Below are 14,549 nucleotides of genomic sequence, written 5' to 3' on the forward strand. Positions count from 1 at the left end.
GGTACTACCAAGCCAGGCAGTTTTCAGGTTAGAGGTCAGTCTAAAAGCAGCATTGCCATCACCCATTGGCAGTATGATGATTGGATGAATATTGGGCCGATGTATTTGTCACACATATGAATGGTGTTTCTGCCTATGCAAATTAGGACATATTCAATAAGAGTGGAGCTCATGTGCATATTCAAATTAATTTCAAAAGAAACTTGTAATACAAAAAAAGTAACTTTTCATGTATACTTTTACTATGAAAAGTTTTATTGTGGTAGGAGTAAAGGAAAAAATTAAGCCCATTTGGGTGTATTTTGGGCATATTCAATTAGTGTATAGCTCATTTGCATATTCAAATACATTTTCAAAGAAACTTGTAATACAAACAAATTTAAAGTTTCATTTTGATAGGAGTAAAGGGGGGAAAAAATTGGGGGGTGTATTGTTGCCTGGCATTATCAGCACACATCTCAGATTGATGAGAATTAAACATATTTCCTCAACTAGGATTTCATAGGAATTTTAGTATGTTGTTCTGGACACCTCATAGAAATGATCTATGCTGAAAAAAATTATTTTACAATTAGTCTGTCGTAAAACGCTACTTTGCCTGGACTAATAGGGGTCTCTCTGTTCAAGAGGTGAAAACCACTAATAAGCTGCCACTCTGAAAGGGTTATCACATCAAAACATAATCTAGGGATGTATAACAATTGAAAAATGGCAACTAGAATTTGCCCACCCATATGGTACCGATATGTGAAATTTCAGGTTCGGGCCCATGGACTATTATGTAGTCATGGTGTACAGAGCAACCAGGCACAGAGCTACTCCTCTCACCCCTAATTATATGATTTCCGGCCGTTCCAAATCTGGTAATATTACCGTATCTTGTCAATCAAAATGGTTCTACGGCTTCTGACATTACCTTTACCGGTGTTACTGGGGAAAATTTTAACAGGGGTAAGAGACCACAACAACGCAGCTTTACTGGTTTTACATTATTCCAACCAGCTGTGATGACTGAGTCGTCAAACGGGGAAGACATAACACAAACTCTGCAATTGTGTGGATGGTTATTATAATGTTTGCATATTTCCTGCAATCTCATGTTGCTTAGACTATTTATTTTCACATTTTGACATGGCCTTCCTGTGATGCTGGTTCATTTAATATCATAAATAATTTTCCTTTGCAAGCACTATAAAAAGCCTGGGAATAACAGAGTGTACAGTAAGCGTACAGTACAGTGCATGCTTTCTTTGCACTGTTTCTGTGGAGCTAAACATTTTTTTTACAATTAAATTAAACGTTTTATTTTTAATAGTTACCTTCTCTAGACTTTTAGTTTGTTATCAACTACATATCCAAACAACATGCATGGTGAAAAACTTCTGTTGCAGATAGCCTATACACCTGGGGATCATCACATAAGGACGCAGCTGCACGCACCATATACTGCACAGCATGTGCTATCAAGATTAATTTGAATACCTGCCTTCAATGACGATAATGCAGAAAAGCGCAAAAGGTTACATATCGTGAAACACGTGAAACGTTCTTTAAAATAATGTCCCCGCCCTCTAACTGCTCGTGTAATCTAAAATCTTTGGTGACACCTGCCTTCTGGTGGCGGACTCAGTTGCGTAGCTAACATTAGGTAGTTTGTACCTTCACAATCAGAAAGATAGGTAGTTTCTAATTCTGTTGTAACCAGCGATGGTTACCCATATGTATTAGGTTAGAAATATTTTATTGTCATTGAAATAGTCACACTCGACAAATGTCGTTCGTTTTGGAATAACGGCTGCAGCTAATGCTGACACTGCTATGGGCTGTTAGCTAGCAAGTTGTTTTGGTTCCTTTTTTTTACCGAAGCTAAGTTAACTTTCGTCTTACAGTGAGAGACATGACACTCTCAGAACAGCACGGATGGGTAACGTTAGCTGACGATCAACATGACTAAAGTGCAGAGATAAATTAGCCAGGTAATATTAGTCAATTGAGTCAACAATCAATAGACATATCCTACAGGTACCCAGCTAGGTATCTGGCTAGCTAAATAAATCATATAAGTTATTCTACGTCATCTAGTTAGCTAGTTGGTCAGCAAGCTAAGTCACTAGCTATCGAGCTAAATAATGTGGTAAATTGTAACATAACGTCAGTTAACGTTACATGAGACATGCACCGAAGGATGCGTGATGTTGGGAATACGTCGAATAACCCACTGTTTCCGTAATATCAGTTGCATATCTGCGCTTTGGGAATTACTTGGTACAAGGAGTTCACACCCAAGGATCTGAGAAGCTCTAGAAGTAAGTGACTTTGCTAACCTGACGAACAATCTATGGGACGCTAACGTTACTGGAGGTGATGGCGTAGCTTTTGGTCACTCACCAAATTAAAGTTACTGTTAACTCAGATGGTAATCAGGTTTGTTGAGTTCATGTTGGCAAACGTATGGCTGGTGTTGTACAATGATGTGCGATCTTTGATACTGTTGCTTGTTTTGTAGGGATCAACGCTAGCCAACGCTTCAAGCTAAATTAGCTTGTCCGAGCTTAAAGAGACGACTACGACTAACAACTGTATTTCATCGTTACAGGCTAACCTCTGTTAATTGCTAATCTCATAGAGATATTTAGTTGATTTTAGCGCTAGGCTATATGTTATCTTGTCAGGTATCGAGACAACGACAGCATGTCTTTATGGACTTGTTAGGGTGGAATAGCAAAGTTCACATGTTTTAATTTGACTTAACATCGTAGTTAGCTTGCAGGTTAAAGCCTAAGTGTTTCTCCTCCTGCCCGTGAACATCAATGTATACCCTTAAAGCTATTTGTTAAGGTGTTTAACGCTATTAATTTGCGATGCAGCAATTCCTCTTAAATTCCAACTAGATTCCGCCACCCATAACCAAAACTATACAAATACATCTTAAGTACAATGCAGTTTCTTACGCGAGTCCTAGTAAGGAAGTTATACTGTTGACATCTAGGGAGAAACAGTGGCCCCTAAAAGCTCATCGTTAACTGATTGTCATCAATTTCTTTTGACAGTTTAGAGTACTGCACACTCTTGGTGCTAACTTATTGAGCAACAAGAATGGCCAACATTTATCGTTTCTCATGACGGGGCCTGAAAGCATTACACAACCACTGTTGAGGCCTATTTGTCCTTGTAAGAATACTGTAAATATTAGGTATATGTTTATGTGTGTGTGTGTGTGTGTGTGTGTGTGTGCAGGGGTGGACACTGGACAACTGAATGGTCTATTTTGCTTGCTCAGACTCGGAGATATTAAAGCAGCAGTTTGCAGGAATGTACTACTTTTAAGGTATGTTTTAATAGGCAACTAGTTTTGGTGTCATAAAGCTTTCACGGTATGAAAATGCCTTTAAGGGAAGTGACCAGTTCTAGACTAATGTGCAGCTGTAAATTGACCATGTTGTCTACAAAAAAATAGTGTCTGCTCAAGCACTTTAACTTCCTGTACTCCCAACACAACACACGTCAGAAAATAGAGGCTACACTTAGTGTGTATGAGAGTACAGCAACTTGCTAAACTGGCCGTCTCAGGGTTGGATTAATGGCCTGACATTATGTCTGCTTGGTGATTTTCTCCTAGGTGGTGGGTGCTTTGTTACCCCATTATCCTCTTAGCTAAAGTTAGCTTAAGTTAGCTAGCCAGGAACTATGTAATGTTACAAGCAAAATTTAGCAGCCTGTTAATAGGAGCACCTGTTTAGCGGAGTCAGCCTTCTCTGCTTAATTTTATGACGGTTGATGACGCATAAAAGTCATTAAATTATATTATCTTAAATGTTAGCCTACCTGTAATTAATTGTATATTGCATATGGGGATTATTGGGGCTTCCTTAGATCAGGTCTTGCCACTTCAATCTCTGTGTGTGTGTGTGTGTGTGTGTGTGTGTGTGTGTGTGTGTGTGTGTGTGTGTGTGTATATGTATATATATATATATATATATACATATCACACACACACACACACACACACACACAAAGGAGGAGAAATGTAAGTGAATGGGTGACTATGGTGACTGGAAGTGATGCATGGGTCAACCATGGGTGAGGAAGCTTATCAGAACATATGGCAGGCAGGTTCAGGTCGGTTGGGCCAAAGCAACATTCTGACTTAGTTAAATAACCTACAACCTTGTGCTGAATTGTGTACAAGGTTAGGCTATGCATTAGGCTACTAGTGACTGATAGATTTACACCTTCTCTTCCTTTCTCTCTCTCTCTCAAACACTCACAGTCACACGTCCTGGCTGTCAGTAATCTGCATTACCAAACTAGGCCTATAAAGTATCACACATCTTTCTACACCTGATGGGATATAATGGCTTATCATTTATAATATAGACTAACATACTAGCCTTTAGTGCAGCTTATCAGCAGTCTTATCATCAATTAGCAATTGTAGTTTACCCAACCAAAAGGCAAAACTTGTTTTGTAGGTCAACAAGAAGAGGTTGCCACGAGGAAGACTACACTGAAATGGTTTAGGCTATTTTGATTAAGTTCACTGTTGAGATGGAAGAGATGTGAAGGATGCATCGTTTGGCGAGAAAGAGTTGGGGTCTTGTATTGGGCTGCTTATTGTGTTGCTATACAACTATTAAGGCCACCGTTTGGAACCATTTTTCTGTTTGTTTAGTAGCCTAGACTCAGATGCTATTGCTATAGATTTAGCCTTGCAATCAATATAGGCTAAGGCTTGTTACACTACTGTTTACTGGAGTCTGTTAGTGGTGGCTCGTGTGACACCTTGCTGCAATAGCCCGCCAGATTCCAATGTTTTGGACTAGGCTAAATTGACTTAAATTAACCAATGAAAATGTAAAACTGCATTTATTATCATTGGTGTGCTAAGCTGTTCAGTTTACATGAGTATCTGTCTTTTCTGAAAGGTGTACCAGACAAGTAAGCATTTAGTCTTACTCCATGATCTGGATGTCATCACGTTCGTTGAAATTAAAGTTCGTTGTTTGCGTGACAAGTTGTTTTTTTAACAAATATTCCGCTCAGGCAGTGTGGACTGGCTCTCATAACGGGCCAGGTGGGTGCGGGCATTTTAAAACCCTGACCTGCGCATCACTAGTGACTGGAGTTTGTCCCCCCCGACTGTATCTATAGGTGACTGTATCTATAAGTGACTGTATCTATAGGTGACTGTATCTATAGGTGACTGTATCTATACTGTATCTATAGGTAACTGTATCTATAGGTGACTGTATAATCTATAGGTACCTTTCCACCTGAATGGTGAATGGTGGCTTGAATGGTGACGGAACGGAATGACCCAATGCTCAATCCTTTTTTTTCCTATGCTTTTCCACTGCGGTGCAGGAACTACTGGACCTAAAAGTTGATGAAACCTAGTAATTCTGCTCTTCACTTGCGATGACTAAATAATGACCTACTTCTCCAGTGGCAGCATAATCATTAGACTGTTAAACCAGAGAATGTCTATATAATGTTAGGATCACCCCAGGGTCAAGTTAAATATTGCTTTAAGTTGTTAACACTCGATTCAATGGCATCATGGCAGCTGTAATTTCTTGGTAAATGAATTTTGACGGTGACTGTAACCTCTAGAAGCTAAATCTGTTAGCTAGAATTCATTTTGCTGTAGGCTATTCACCATGTAATCTCTGGCAAAAAATATTCTTGCTGTTTTAAAAACGGTGCTTGTGTCTGCCACTCGCATGGCGTTGAACCAATATGTGTCAACCATCACTGTGAGCTCCAAGCAGCAGTTTCAGGGCTTCACTGCAGTATGAAGCCTGGAGTAGCTGCTCAAGGCCCTGAAGGAAGACCTACGGGGGTGGTTCCTGCTATCCCAAAATGCACAAAGGTGCGGGCCGCCCTAAAACGGCCCGCTAGTTCCTGCAAAGGAAAACCGCCTTATTGGTTGCATTCAAATGAATTGTTTGAATTTGTTTCAACTGAACCTTTAAAAAAAGGAGAGAGCTCTATAGAGACAATGGGGGAACGCTACCCCCATCTCCCTACACTTGCCTCTTGACATTATAGTAAGTATACCATCTTCCTCAAATTGTAGTACATTACTGCAGTCAAGCACTACAAAACATCTTCCAACCTGATCATGTGCGTGAGAAGATAAGTGCAGTTAGGAAGGAGTCAAGGGAGGAATTGTCACTACAAAATCACAGGTCAGCCCGCAAGTTTGATGAGATCAGAGAACGGTTGTGTGGAAATGATGTACAAGTACCAGGAATACACCAAACCTGTTTTCTTCCGAGCTGTAAAAAGACAGCAACTCCACTTCAATTGACTTCAATGGAACAAGTTGCTTTCCAGTATGGCAGAACCTGAAGTATCTCAAAAGGTCAATGCAACCCTATCTGTCAACAACTAGGATGTGATCATTACATTTTAAAATTGTGGAGTGCATCCTAATTGCTGACAATCTTATGACATCTTTAATTAGGCTGTGGTTGTTTTTTTTTTAAAAACTTTGACTGACTTGATGATCAATGTGAACAGCTGTTCTCAGACGGGGAGGAGCCAAAAATATTGTGTTGAAACAGGTGAAATTCCCCTTCGTCTATAATTAGGCTATAAAGTTTTCAGTCATTAAGTCATTCTTGGGCTATATTCAACAGGGCTTCTGATCATTTTATTATCAGCCCACACTATAGCATAAAGTGAAATAAGTTTCAGTGCCACTGTTGCAGAAATCAGATCCTGGTTTTTCTTAAATCTTAAAACCATTCACGCATTCTAGCACAAGGAAACATGTCAGGTTTTGTCATCAAACAATCTACATTGGTGAGATACTTGAAAAAAGAACACCCATTATTTATTTATGTTTCTAGCAAAGTGAGTTGTTCCTCATGTTCTTTATTAAAAAAGACCTTATATAGGTCTTTAAAAACTATCAATAATTATCAATATTGACTGATATATAATGATTTCAATATCTGTTTTCAATAGCTGTTTTTGTCTCTATTATACCCTGACATTTTATCTGAAATCATTAGGTGCTTTTAAGAAGCCATGTTTCCTGTTCCTGTAAGTTGGGGTCCAATTATCATTATCTTTTTAGTCACCTCTGCAATACATAACCTTAGAATATCTTCTGCAAATATTGGTTATTGGCATTAACATTTAGTATCTGTACTGGTCCCAAAAAAACATTACACTAGTTGATCCCTAGACAAGACTACTGGGCAGTCGCAAAAAAAATATGTTTTTACGCAAGAATAAGAGAATAATAAATGTTCCCTGACACCTGCTGGTACATTGAAGGATAATATTTAATTGTGAGTGAGAGCACTTCAAATCTTTCATGTAGGCCAATGCATTAAAACAACAACAGTTGGCCTAATATTCTGGCATTATGGACAGACTCAACAGCTGAGTTGAGTCACAGTTTGTGTACAGGAGTGGGGTGGAAGCAGTCATGATGAGAGTTTGGGAGAGTTACGTACTAAGTATGGAAGTGTATAGTGGTATGCAATAGATGGTATTTTTTTTGTCTTTCAATTGCCATGTGAGATATGTTTGCAGTATCTCTCTGTGGCTTTCAGCTCCTAGTCTGGCAGTGGTGATAGCACTGGCCCCAGCACTGTTTGCCAGATAAGCCTGGAATAACTAGGCTAGTTGCTCTGCCTGCTGTTAAATGAGATCTTCTCCAGCAAGTTACACAATACAGCAGAACTTTGTGTACTTCTTAGAACGTACCTAACATTGAGAGTAGTCATTTATAATAGTAAGGTTAATGTACCCATTAATCTCACCTAAATCTTTTTTCAGATGTTTTGCATACATTGCATTGGGGAAATCTAACAATGAAGTAAAAGCTTAATTTCTCTTCTAAAATAATGGAAAAGACTGTCTTGTGCAATTAAGTTGTACCATGTTAGCCCACAAGTGTTGAACATGAGTTATTCATTGCCTATTTGGTTAAAATGAAACCCTTACATTAGGTGTGGGCTACATACTGACTCCGATTTTAATCACCGTATTTTCATGTGTGGACGATATCTTAAATTCATGGCCTTAATACTATTTGATCTCTCCAGTAGCTAAAGCACCAAAATTATGTATTTCTTAAAAAAAATTAAAAATAAACATTTCTAAGAGTAAAAAGACCAAGTAAGATTGAAAACTACTTTCATTAACATTATAAACATGAAACATGGCTTTCAAACATTATAAACATGAAACATGGCTTGAGGAGGCCCTTATTTACTAGCACAATGTTCTCTCTATGGCTGAAATAACGAAAAACAGGAAACTAAAACTTAAATGAAAGTCATCAAAATAGCCTCAATGTTCTTAGCCAAGAACACCAGCCTGTTTACATTTTCCGGCTTGAGGGATGTCTTGGTGCATGTCACGACATTTACTAATGGAAAATACGACTTAACACCAATGTCTAAGGCCAAACCAGTTCTCCCCACCCAGTGTCTGAGTCTGTCTCACAAAAGCAAACAAGGCACGGCGGATTCCATTCATTTTATTTAAAAATGAGCGACCTCACTATCAACTGGGGCACAAGAAGGGGGTTGATTGACCAGCTGATCAACAGTCTTAAATAAATATGTAGTTTTATGTTGATGGGCAGAAATAAGTTGTGAAAAATAGTGTGTTCTTGCATATGTCATTTGTTTGCCTTTTTTGCTTTTTTTTTTTTTACAGTTACAGAGCAATTGACACTCTACAATCTGAAGTACCCGTTATTGTGACCAAAACAATACATCTGCTTGTCAACTATGTAACATTAGCAAGCTAACTACCCATAAAGTAGACGGCTTGCTAGTGAAGATACATAGTGGTTAGGGCTGGGTGATGTATTGAATTATTCAATTAATACGAATTTTAGTTTTTGGATGATATGAAAAATGCCTAAAATTGCAAATTCGAGATAAGTGCTTTGTCTGCTGTCACTCACTTGCCAACGCCAGTACTTCTCCAGAGTTAGCAAAGAGTTACGACAGTAACGTTGATGGTAGACAAAGTTTCTTTCTGTTTGGTCAGTCACCGAACCGAACAATTCCATTGGTCTGTTGTTTAAACGGATATATAATGCAAAGGTTACACATCACAAACACGCATCATCAATGGGTTTTTAATCAATGTTGACAAACATAGCCTAGGCCTACTGTCTGTGTCGACTGCTGTAAAGCTGTAAACCTCTGCCATCTTGTTGCACTCGTGTGATTGGACTGTGTTGTTTTGCATGCCGTCCTGATGCGACGCTCTCCCGGTCACAACTGTGTTATCGCAAATCAAATGTCATTCTATGCATATTATGGAACTGACCTATGTCTGATTCATCTGGTAAACTGGTGAGGCTGTGAGAAATCTACTAAACATGTTGGGTACTTTTTCGAGTTCCCCGTTACCATTATGGCATTTTATTTAGAAATGTGGTGAAATACAGTCAAAGTCAATACTGAAACCATCTTTATGACATCACAGTGGAGATTTCCACGAGTGATAGAGTGCCATTGCCACCTTTTTGACCTTTGACCTATAGCTAGCTGGTATAGCTTCTCATTCCTATAGCAGTAGTAGCTGTAGCAGGGTTAGCTGAGGTAATGCTGGTTGTCTCAGGTTCAGTAACATCGATAGTAGCTATAGAAGTTATTTGGATTTGGAAGGAGGCGTCATTCACCCACCAACACGGAAATCTACATGCTTTTGGGCCTTGGCGGGTCGGGTGCTAATTTTGCTAGTTTGAGACCCTTGGATTAGCATGTAAACCTCACAGAAGGCAAGTGACTGAATCATCTTGAAATACTCTTGCTGCGCATCCTGATTGGAGTCAGTCAAATATTGCTTTCTTCTTTCAGACTATTCATGGTCAGGCAAGCTGTGGAACCAGTAGATAAAAGAAACCACAGGCTTTCAATGAAAAACCAATGAAATCAATGAATTCAGTTCAAATGTACTATCCTGGCCTTTGTTTACCACAGTCATGTCAGTCTTCACATTCAATTTAAACTGTTGGGCAAATGCTGTGCTCAAGTATTTATAAGAATTCAACATAAACAAGTTTATTTTGAAAATATTAGTCATTGTAGTTAGTTTGCACAAAGGAAATTATCTTAATTCTTTAGAGGAAAAGTCAGAATATACAAAGTTATGAATGTTATGTGTCCCGCAATGATTTGTTGCAGTGCTTACTCTGTGACTTGAGAACTACAGGAATGAAAACCAGTGGGCATTGTGAATGCCACTGTGAATTTTGTGTGTGTGATTATTTGATTTATTTAATATGAATTATTTGACTGTCTGAATTAACAATAATTGGGAAGAAATGTATCTCTGAAAGCCATATATGCATGCTCTGCTTTCTGTAACTTGCTGTTCTAAATCCCTTTTGTACACATCATATTTACGTTAATGCAACAAAACCATTGTCCGGAATGTGCCACACATTTTGCTTTTCGTGCCACAAAATTATGAAGACATTCATTACGTGGACAGATGTATGTGTGTACGTGGTTAGATGGTTGGTGATACAGGTTACAGGCCTTTATCTTACACAAAAACGTTTTCAAATAAATTAACTGCATTTTTTGAAAAGCCTTGTTTAGGTCTGTTAGTTAATACACGAAGTGTGGCTATTTCATTTTTAAATAACGAAACCATCTTCCAAAACTGAAGAAGTGTTTGGATTATATCATTATTACAGCATTAGTCTCATGATTTAGCAGCCACACCTTATATGGAAAGGTGAACCATTGCTGCAGGCCAAATAATTAGGTTTAGAGCCTGAATTGCAGGTGCATCTGTCACAAAAAAGGAGAACAGTGTCACAGAAACAACAACAACATTATTTTGGTCACAAGCCAACGCCCTCCGATATGGACAGATAGATGCATGATTGAATGAGCGCTAATACCCATAGACGTTCTACATCTACATCTGAACCCGCCTCTACAAAAACCTCTTCACAAAGCTGCTATCTAAACCCGGGACACCATTTGTACAAAGTTTGTTTCCCAGGCAAATGCACAGAAATAGTATTGGTAGAGCAAACCTAAGACAAAGGAAAGATGATTTCCACATCTATCCCTCAAGGAACTAGAAGCTGCCCTTTAAAACAACACATCAGAAATTGTATGATGGCATTCCTAGAGGAATTTGAAGGTTAATTGGCCTTATTGATATTATTTACCAGCTGAGGGATCATGCTTCTGTTATGATTATACATTTGACATTGAGCAGTGACCATTTGAGTTTAGGTATGTTTGATATCCAGTTAATTAAACAATGATATCTAAATGTCTCATTTGCCCCAAACAAACCTATTTCTTTCAGTCTGAGAGTGAACAGTGAACTCGTTAACACCGAGTTCTTGATCATAAGTAGACAGGGTTACAGGTTGAATTGGTCAAAACAATTCAATTACAAGTTGAAACATTCTTAAAAGCTTCTGAGATGATTAATGCTTTCTCTTTCTTCCTAATGATCCCAGGCGGATGTGTCTGCAGATCTGCACATGGGCCGTATTGCTTTGATTACCATGGAGACGCCTGTTTTCCCCTCGCCTGCTCATCAGAATGGCGATGTGGCCAAGCTCACGCTCCCTGCGCTCCACATCCACCTGTACCACCAGGAGAGGGCAGTGTCCGAGGGCAGCCCCCTCACATACCCGCCTGGCCAACACGTGGCAGAGGAGCTCTGCATCAGCGCTGCCAAGGAGTGTGGTGAGTCTCTGTGTGCTCTGATGTGATGCCTTCGTGTATGCTATCCACTTATACATGAGGATGGCCCTGGCCAGAGACTAGGGCTTTGGCAGGGTGTCACTTGTTTGTAGAGGGGAAGGGGTGGTCTTGGACAAACTTTTACTTAAAATTGGATTTTTAACTACAGATTTGTACCTTCAATTTTTTTTGGTGCTTCCAAAAAGAATGTTTGCATGTGGAAAGCCAAGGGATAAATTCCAACCAGTCTGCATTAAGGGTACGGTTAAACTAGTGGGAATGTCAAATATTTAAGGGCTCTATTTTGACTGCGAAAACGGCTGGCTGAAACAACAGTGCATGCACACTGTTGCACAGAGCCTGATATTAAGTGGGCCAGGCCAAAGTTAATTAGTGAGAGGTTTGGTTAAAGCCAACCAAGAGCATTGTCAAGCAACGCCTTTAAACTGAATGAGTCAGATGTCAAGCAACCCCTTTAAACCGAATGAGTCAGATGAGATTACAGTGCAAGAAGACGGCAATATTTCTGCTGTTCTGGACAGTGTTCACCAGGAGCGTTATTTCAAGGAGTAAATCGTAGTGCTTCTTCTGTTTAAAACAATTAAAGTTGACACATAATTGAAGCTTGGACAACCTGTTTTAAAATGAATGCCTGCAATTTTGTAGACTATTAGGGCCTCATTTACTAACAGGATTGCGCCTGTTTCAGGCGTAAAATAGCGGGTAAAAACCTAAAACCGTATTTATCAAAGGTGGCGCACTTTAGATTACCGCTGCTGGGAGTGTATAAGGGAAAGTGGGTGTTCGTCGCAAAGAGATGGGAGGAGATGCGTAAAGTGCGCCTAATTATGTACCCTATTAGTAACGAAACAAGAGGTTTTTCAGCATGACATATCAGCTGCTAAATGAAAACTATGTGCCTGCGAGAAATTTGAAAAATACGAACATCAGAAATGTTATTTTTTTTTAAATGTTTATATTTGATGTATCATTTAATATAGGCATATACAACATTGTCCCACCAGCTAGCTGTTCGGCCACGCTTTACCCAGAATTGCCGGTCATAGTATGGTTTACTTTAAACCGTATTTTCACCCATAGTTCAAGCAAACCTAACGTCTGAAAATTTCAGTTGTCCCTGCCCTGTCCACGCTACAACTCCAGTTTTCAAATGTATCTGCCTAGGGCAGCATTTTTGAAAAGCCTGGTTTTCAGTGTTGGAATGCGCCGTTTTAAAGTAAGGGGTGTCGTGTATTCCTACCAGACTATTTAACGGGATGCTATGGAGCAGTTAACCTGGCTATTAACTATCCTAGCTATCTCTAGCTTAGGGAACCATAGTAACAGTATGCAGTTGCCTGTGTGTGATTAACTCATGTTAATATGTGTAAATATGAACTTGTGAACATAAACTCGTTAATATGAAGCTACACAGGCACCCGGAGGGGTAACCATAGCAACCCAGAAACTCAATGTTCGCTGAAAAGTTGAATTTCCCAAAATCAGCTCACCAATAAAAGACAGTCTTGAATTCAAAGTGATCACAACTTTTAATGTGGACGGAAGGGCTAAACGGAGAAATATTTATGAGTTTCTATATTTACCTGGGTTAGTTTGCTGTAACCTCGTGAACCAAAAGCTCTAATTCTAATTTTAGCTCATCATCCACGGTGGAAGACGTAGGCTCTTTCTTCCCTATTTTAGCGGAGCGCTAAATAACACTAATGGGCGGTGTTAGGCGCAGATGACGCAACGATGTTCTTGTTTGATAAATAGGATGCAAAATACCATGCGTTATTTGCGGTTTGGCAAAGGCGCAGATTAAGCTGCGGTCGCAATGTTAGTAAATGAGGCCCTTAGTGTTTTTCTAAAGTGCAAAAGGAACAAGATTTCCTAAAGAAAATACCAGTGCATGCAAAGCAAAAAAAGGTAAAGATTAGAACATTTAAAGTAATTAAGAAAGACTGACATTAGAATGAAGGCTAAAAATAAGAGAGAGAGGTGTGTAAAGACTGATAGATTGAAAGAATAACTGAGAAAGTAGAAGAAATTTGAAGAAGAAAGTACTACAAAACTAGAAATAAATTCAACGGCAGAGAAAAAGAGAAGAAAGCATAAAGTGCTTTACATTTGAAGTGAAGAACCAGGACGAAATAGACATTGTAGTGTCAAGTACAGTTTTATTTAATAAGGTTAGTGCGTGTTTAAGTATTTTTGTAGGGATAGGGTCTAGTAGGCACATTGATGATTTAGAAGAGTAAATTGGGGAATAGAGTTCAGGGAGGTCAATGGGTGTAAAGGATTCTAGGAGTGCACCAGGTTGTGGGGGTGTTACTGCGGTAGTCATGGTGATTCTAGGAGTGCACCAGGTTGTGGGGGTGTTACAGCGGTAGTCATGGTGATTCTAGGAGTGCACCAGGTTGTGGGGGTGTTACAGCGGTAGTCATGGTGATTCAAGGAGTGCAGCAGGTTGTGGGGGTGTTACAGAGGTAGTCATGGTGATTCTAGGAGTGCACCAGGTTGTGGGGGTGTTACAGCGGTAGTCATGGTGATTCAAGGAGTGCAGCAGGTTGTGGGAGTGTTACAGCGGTAGTCATAGTGCATCCTGGAAGGGCTGTAGGGTCATGGAGGGGGAGGAGACTGCATTATTTCTCTTGTTAATATTTTGTTATTGAAAAAGTCATGAAATCATAGGATTGAATGTCATAGGAACAGAATGTTTTTATTTTTTTGTTAGTCTAGAAATGGTGTTAAAGAGAAACCTTGGATTGTTTTAATTATTTTCAATCGATGAAGAATAGTAGGCTGCTTTCGCTTCAAAAAGTGCTCTTTTATGTCTTACAAGAC

The 14,549-nt window shown here is 39.3% G+C and overlaps 1 protein-coding gene across 8 annotated transcripts in view; it reads left to right on the plus strand.

Annotated features, from left to right (window-relative positions):
- Positions 1–1,551: 1,551 nt before the first annotated feature.
- The window catches only part of jak2a (Janus kinase 2a), a 64,910-nt gene continuing 51,912 nt past the window's right edge, over positions 1,552–14,549 (plus strand). Inside the window, exons 1-4 of one of the 8 annotated variants that reach the window (XM_031577822.2) lie at positions 1,552–1,976; positions 2,237–2,306; positions 3,238–3,328; positions 11,474–11,705. In XM_031577822.2, the coding sequence (XP_031433682.1) occupies positions 11,498–11,705 (208 nt within the window). In that variant the 5' untranslated portion in view covers positions 1,552–1,976; positions 2,237–2,306; positions 3,238–3,328; positions 11,474–11,497. The other 7 variants (XM_031577824.2, XM_031577823.2, XM_042709465.1 and 4 more) reach the window with 7 other exon arrangements.

Source organism: Clupea harengus, chromosome 12 (genome assembly GCF_900700415.2).
Source record: "Clupea harengus chromosome 12, Ch_v2.0.2, whole genome shotgun sequence".
In the NCBI taxonomy this organism is placed as follows: Eukaryota; Metazoa; Chordata; class Actinopteri; order Clupeiformes; family Clupeidae; genus Clupea; species Clupea harengus.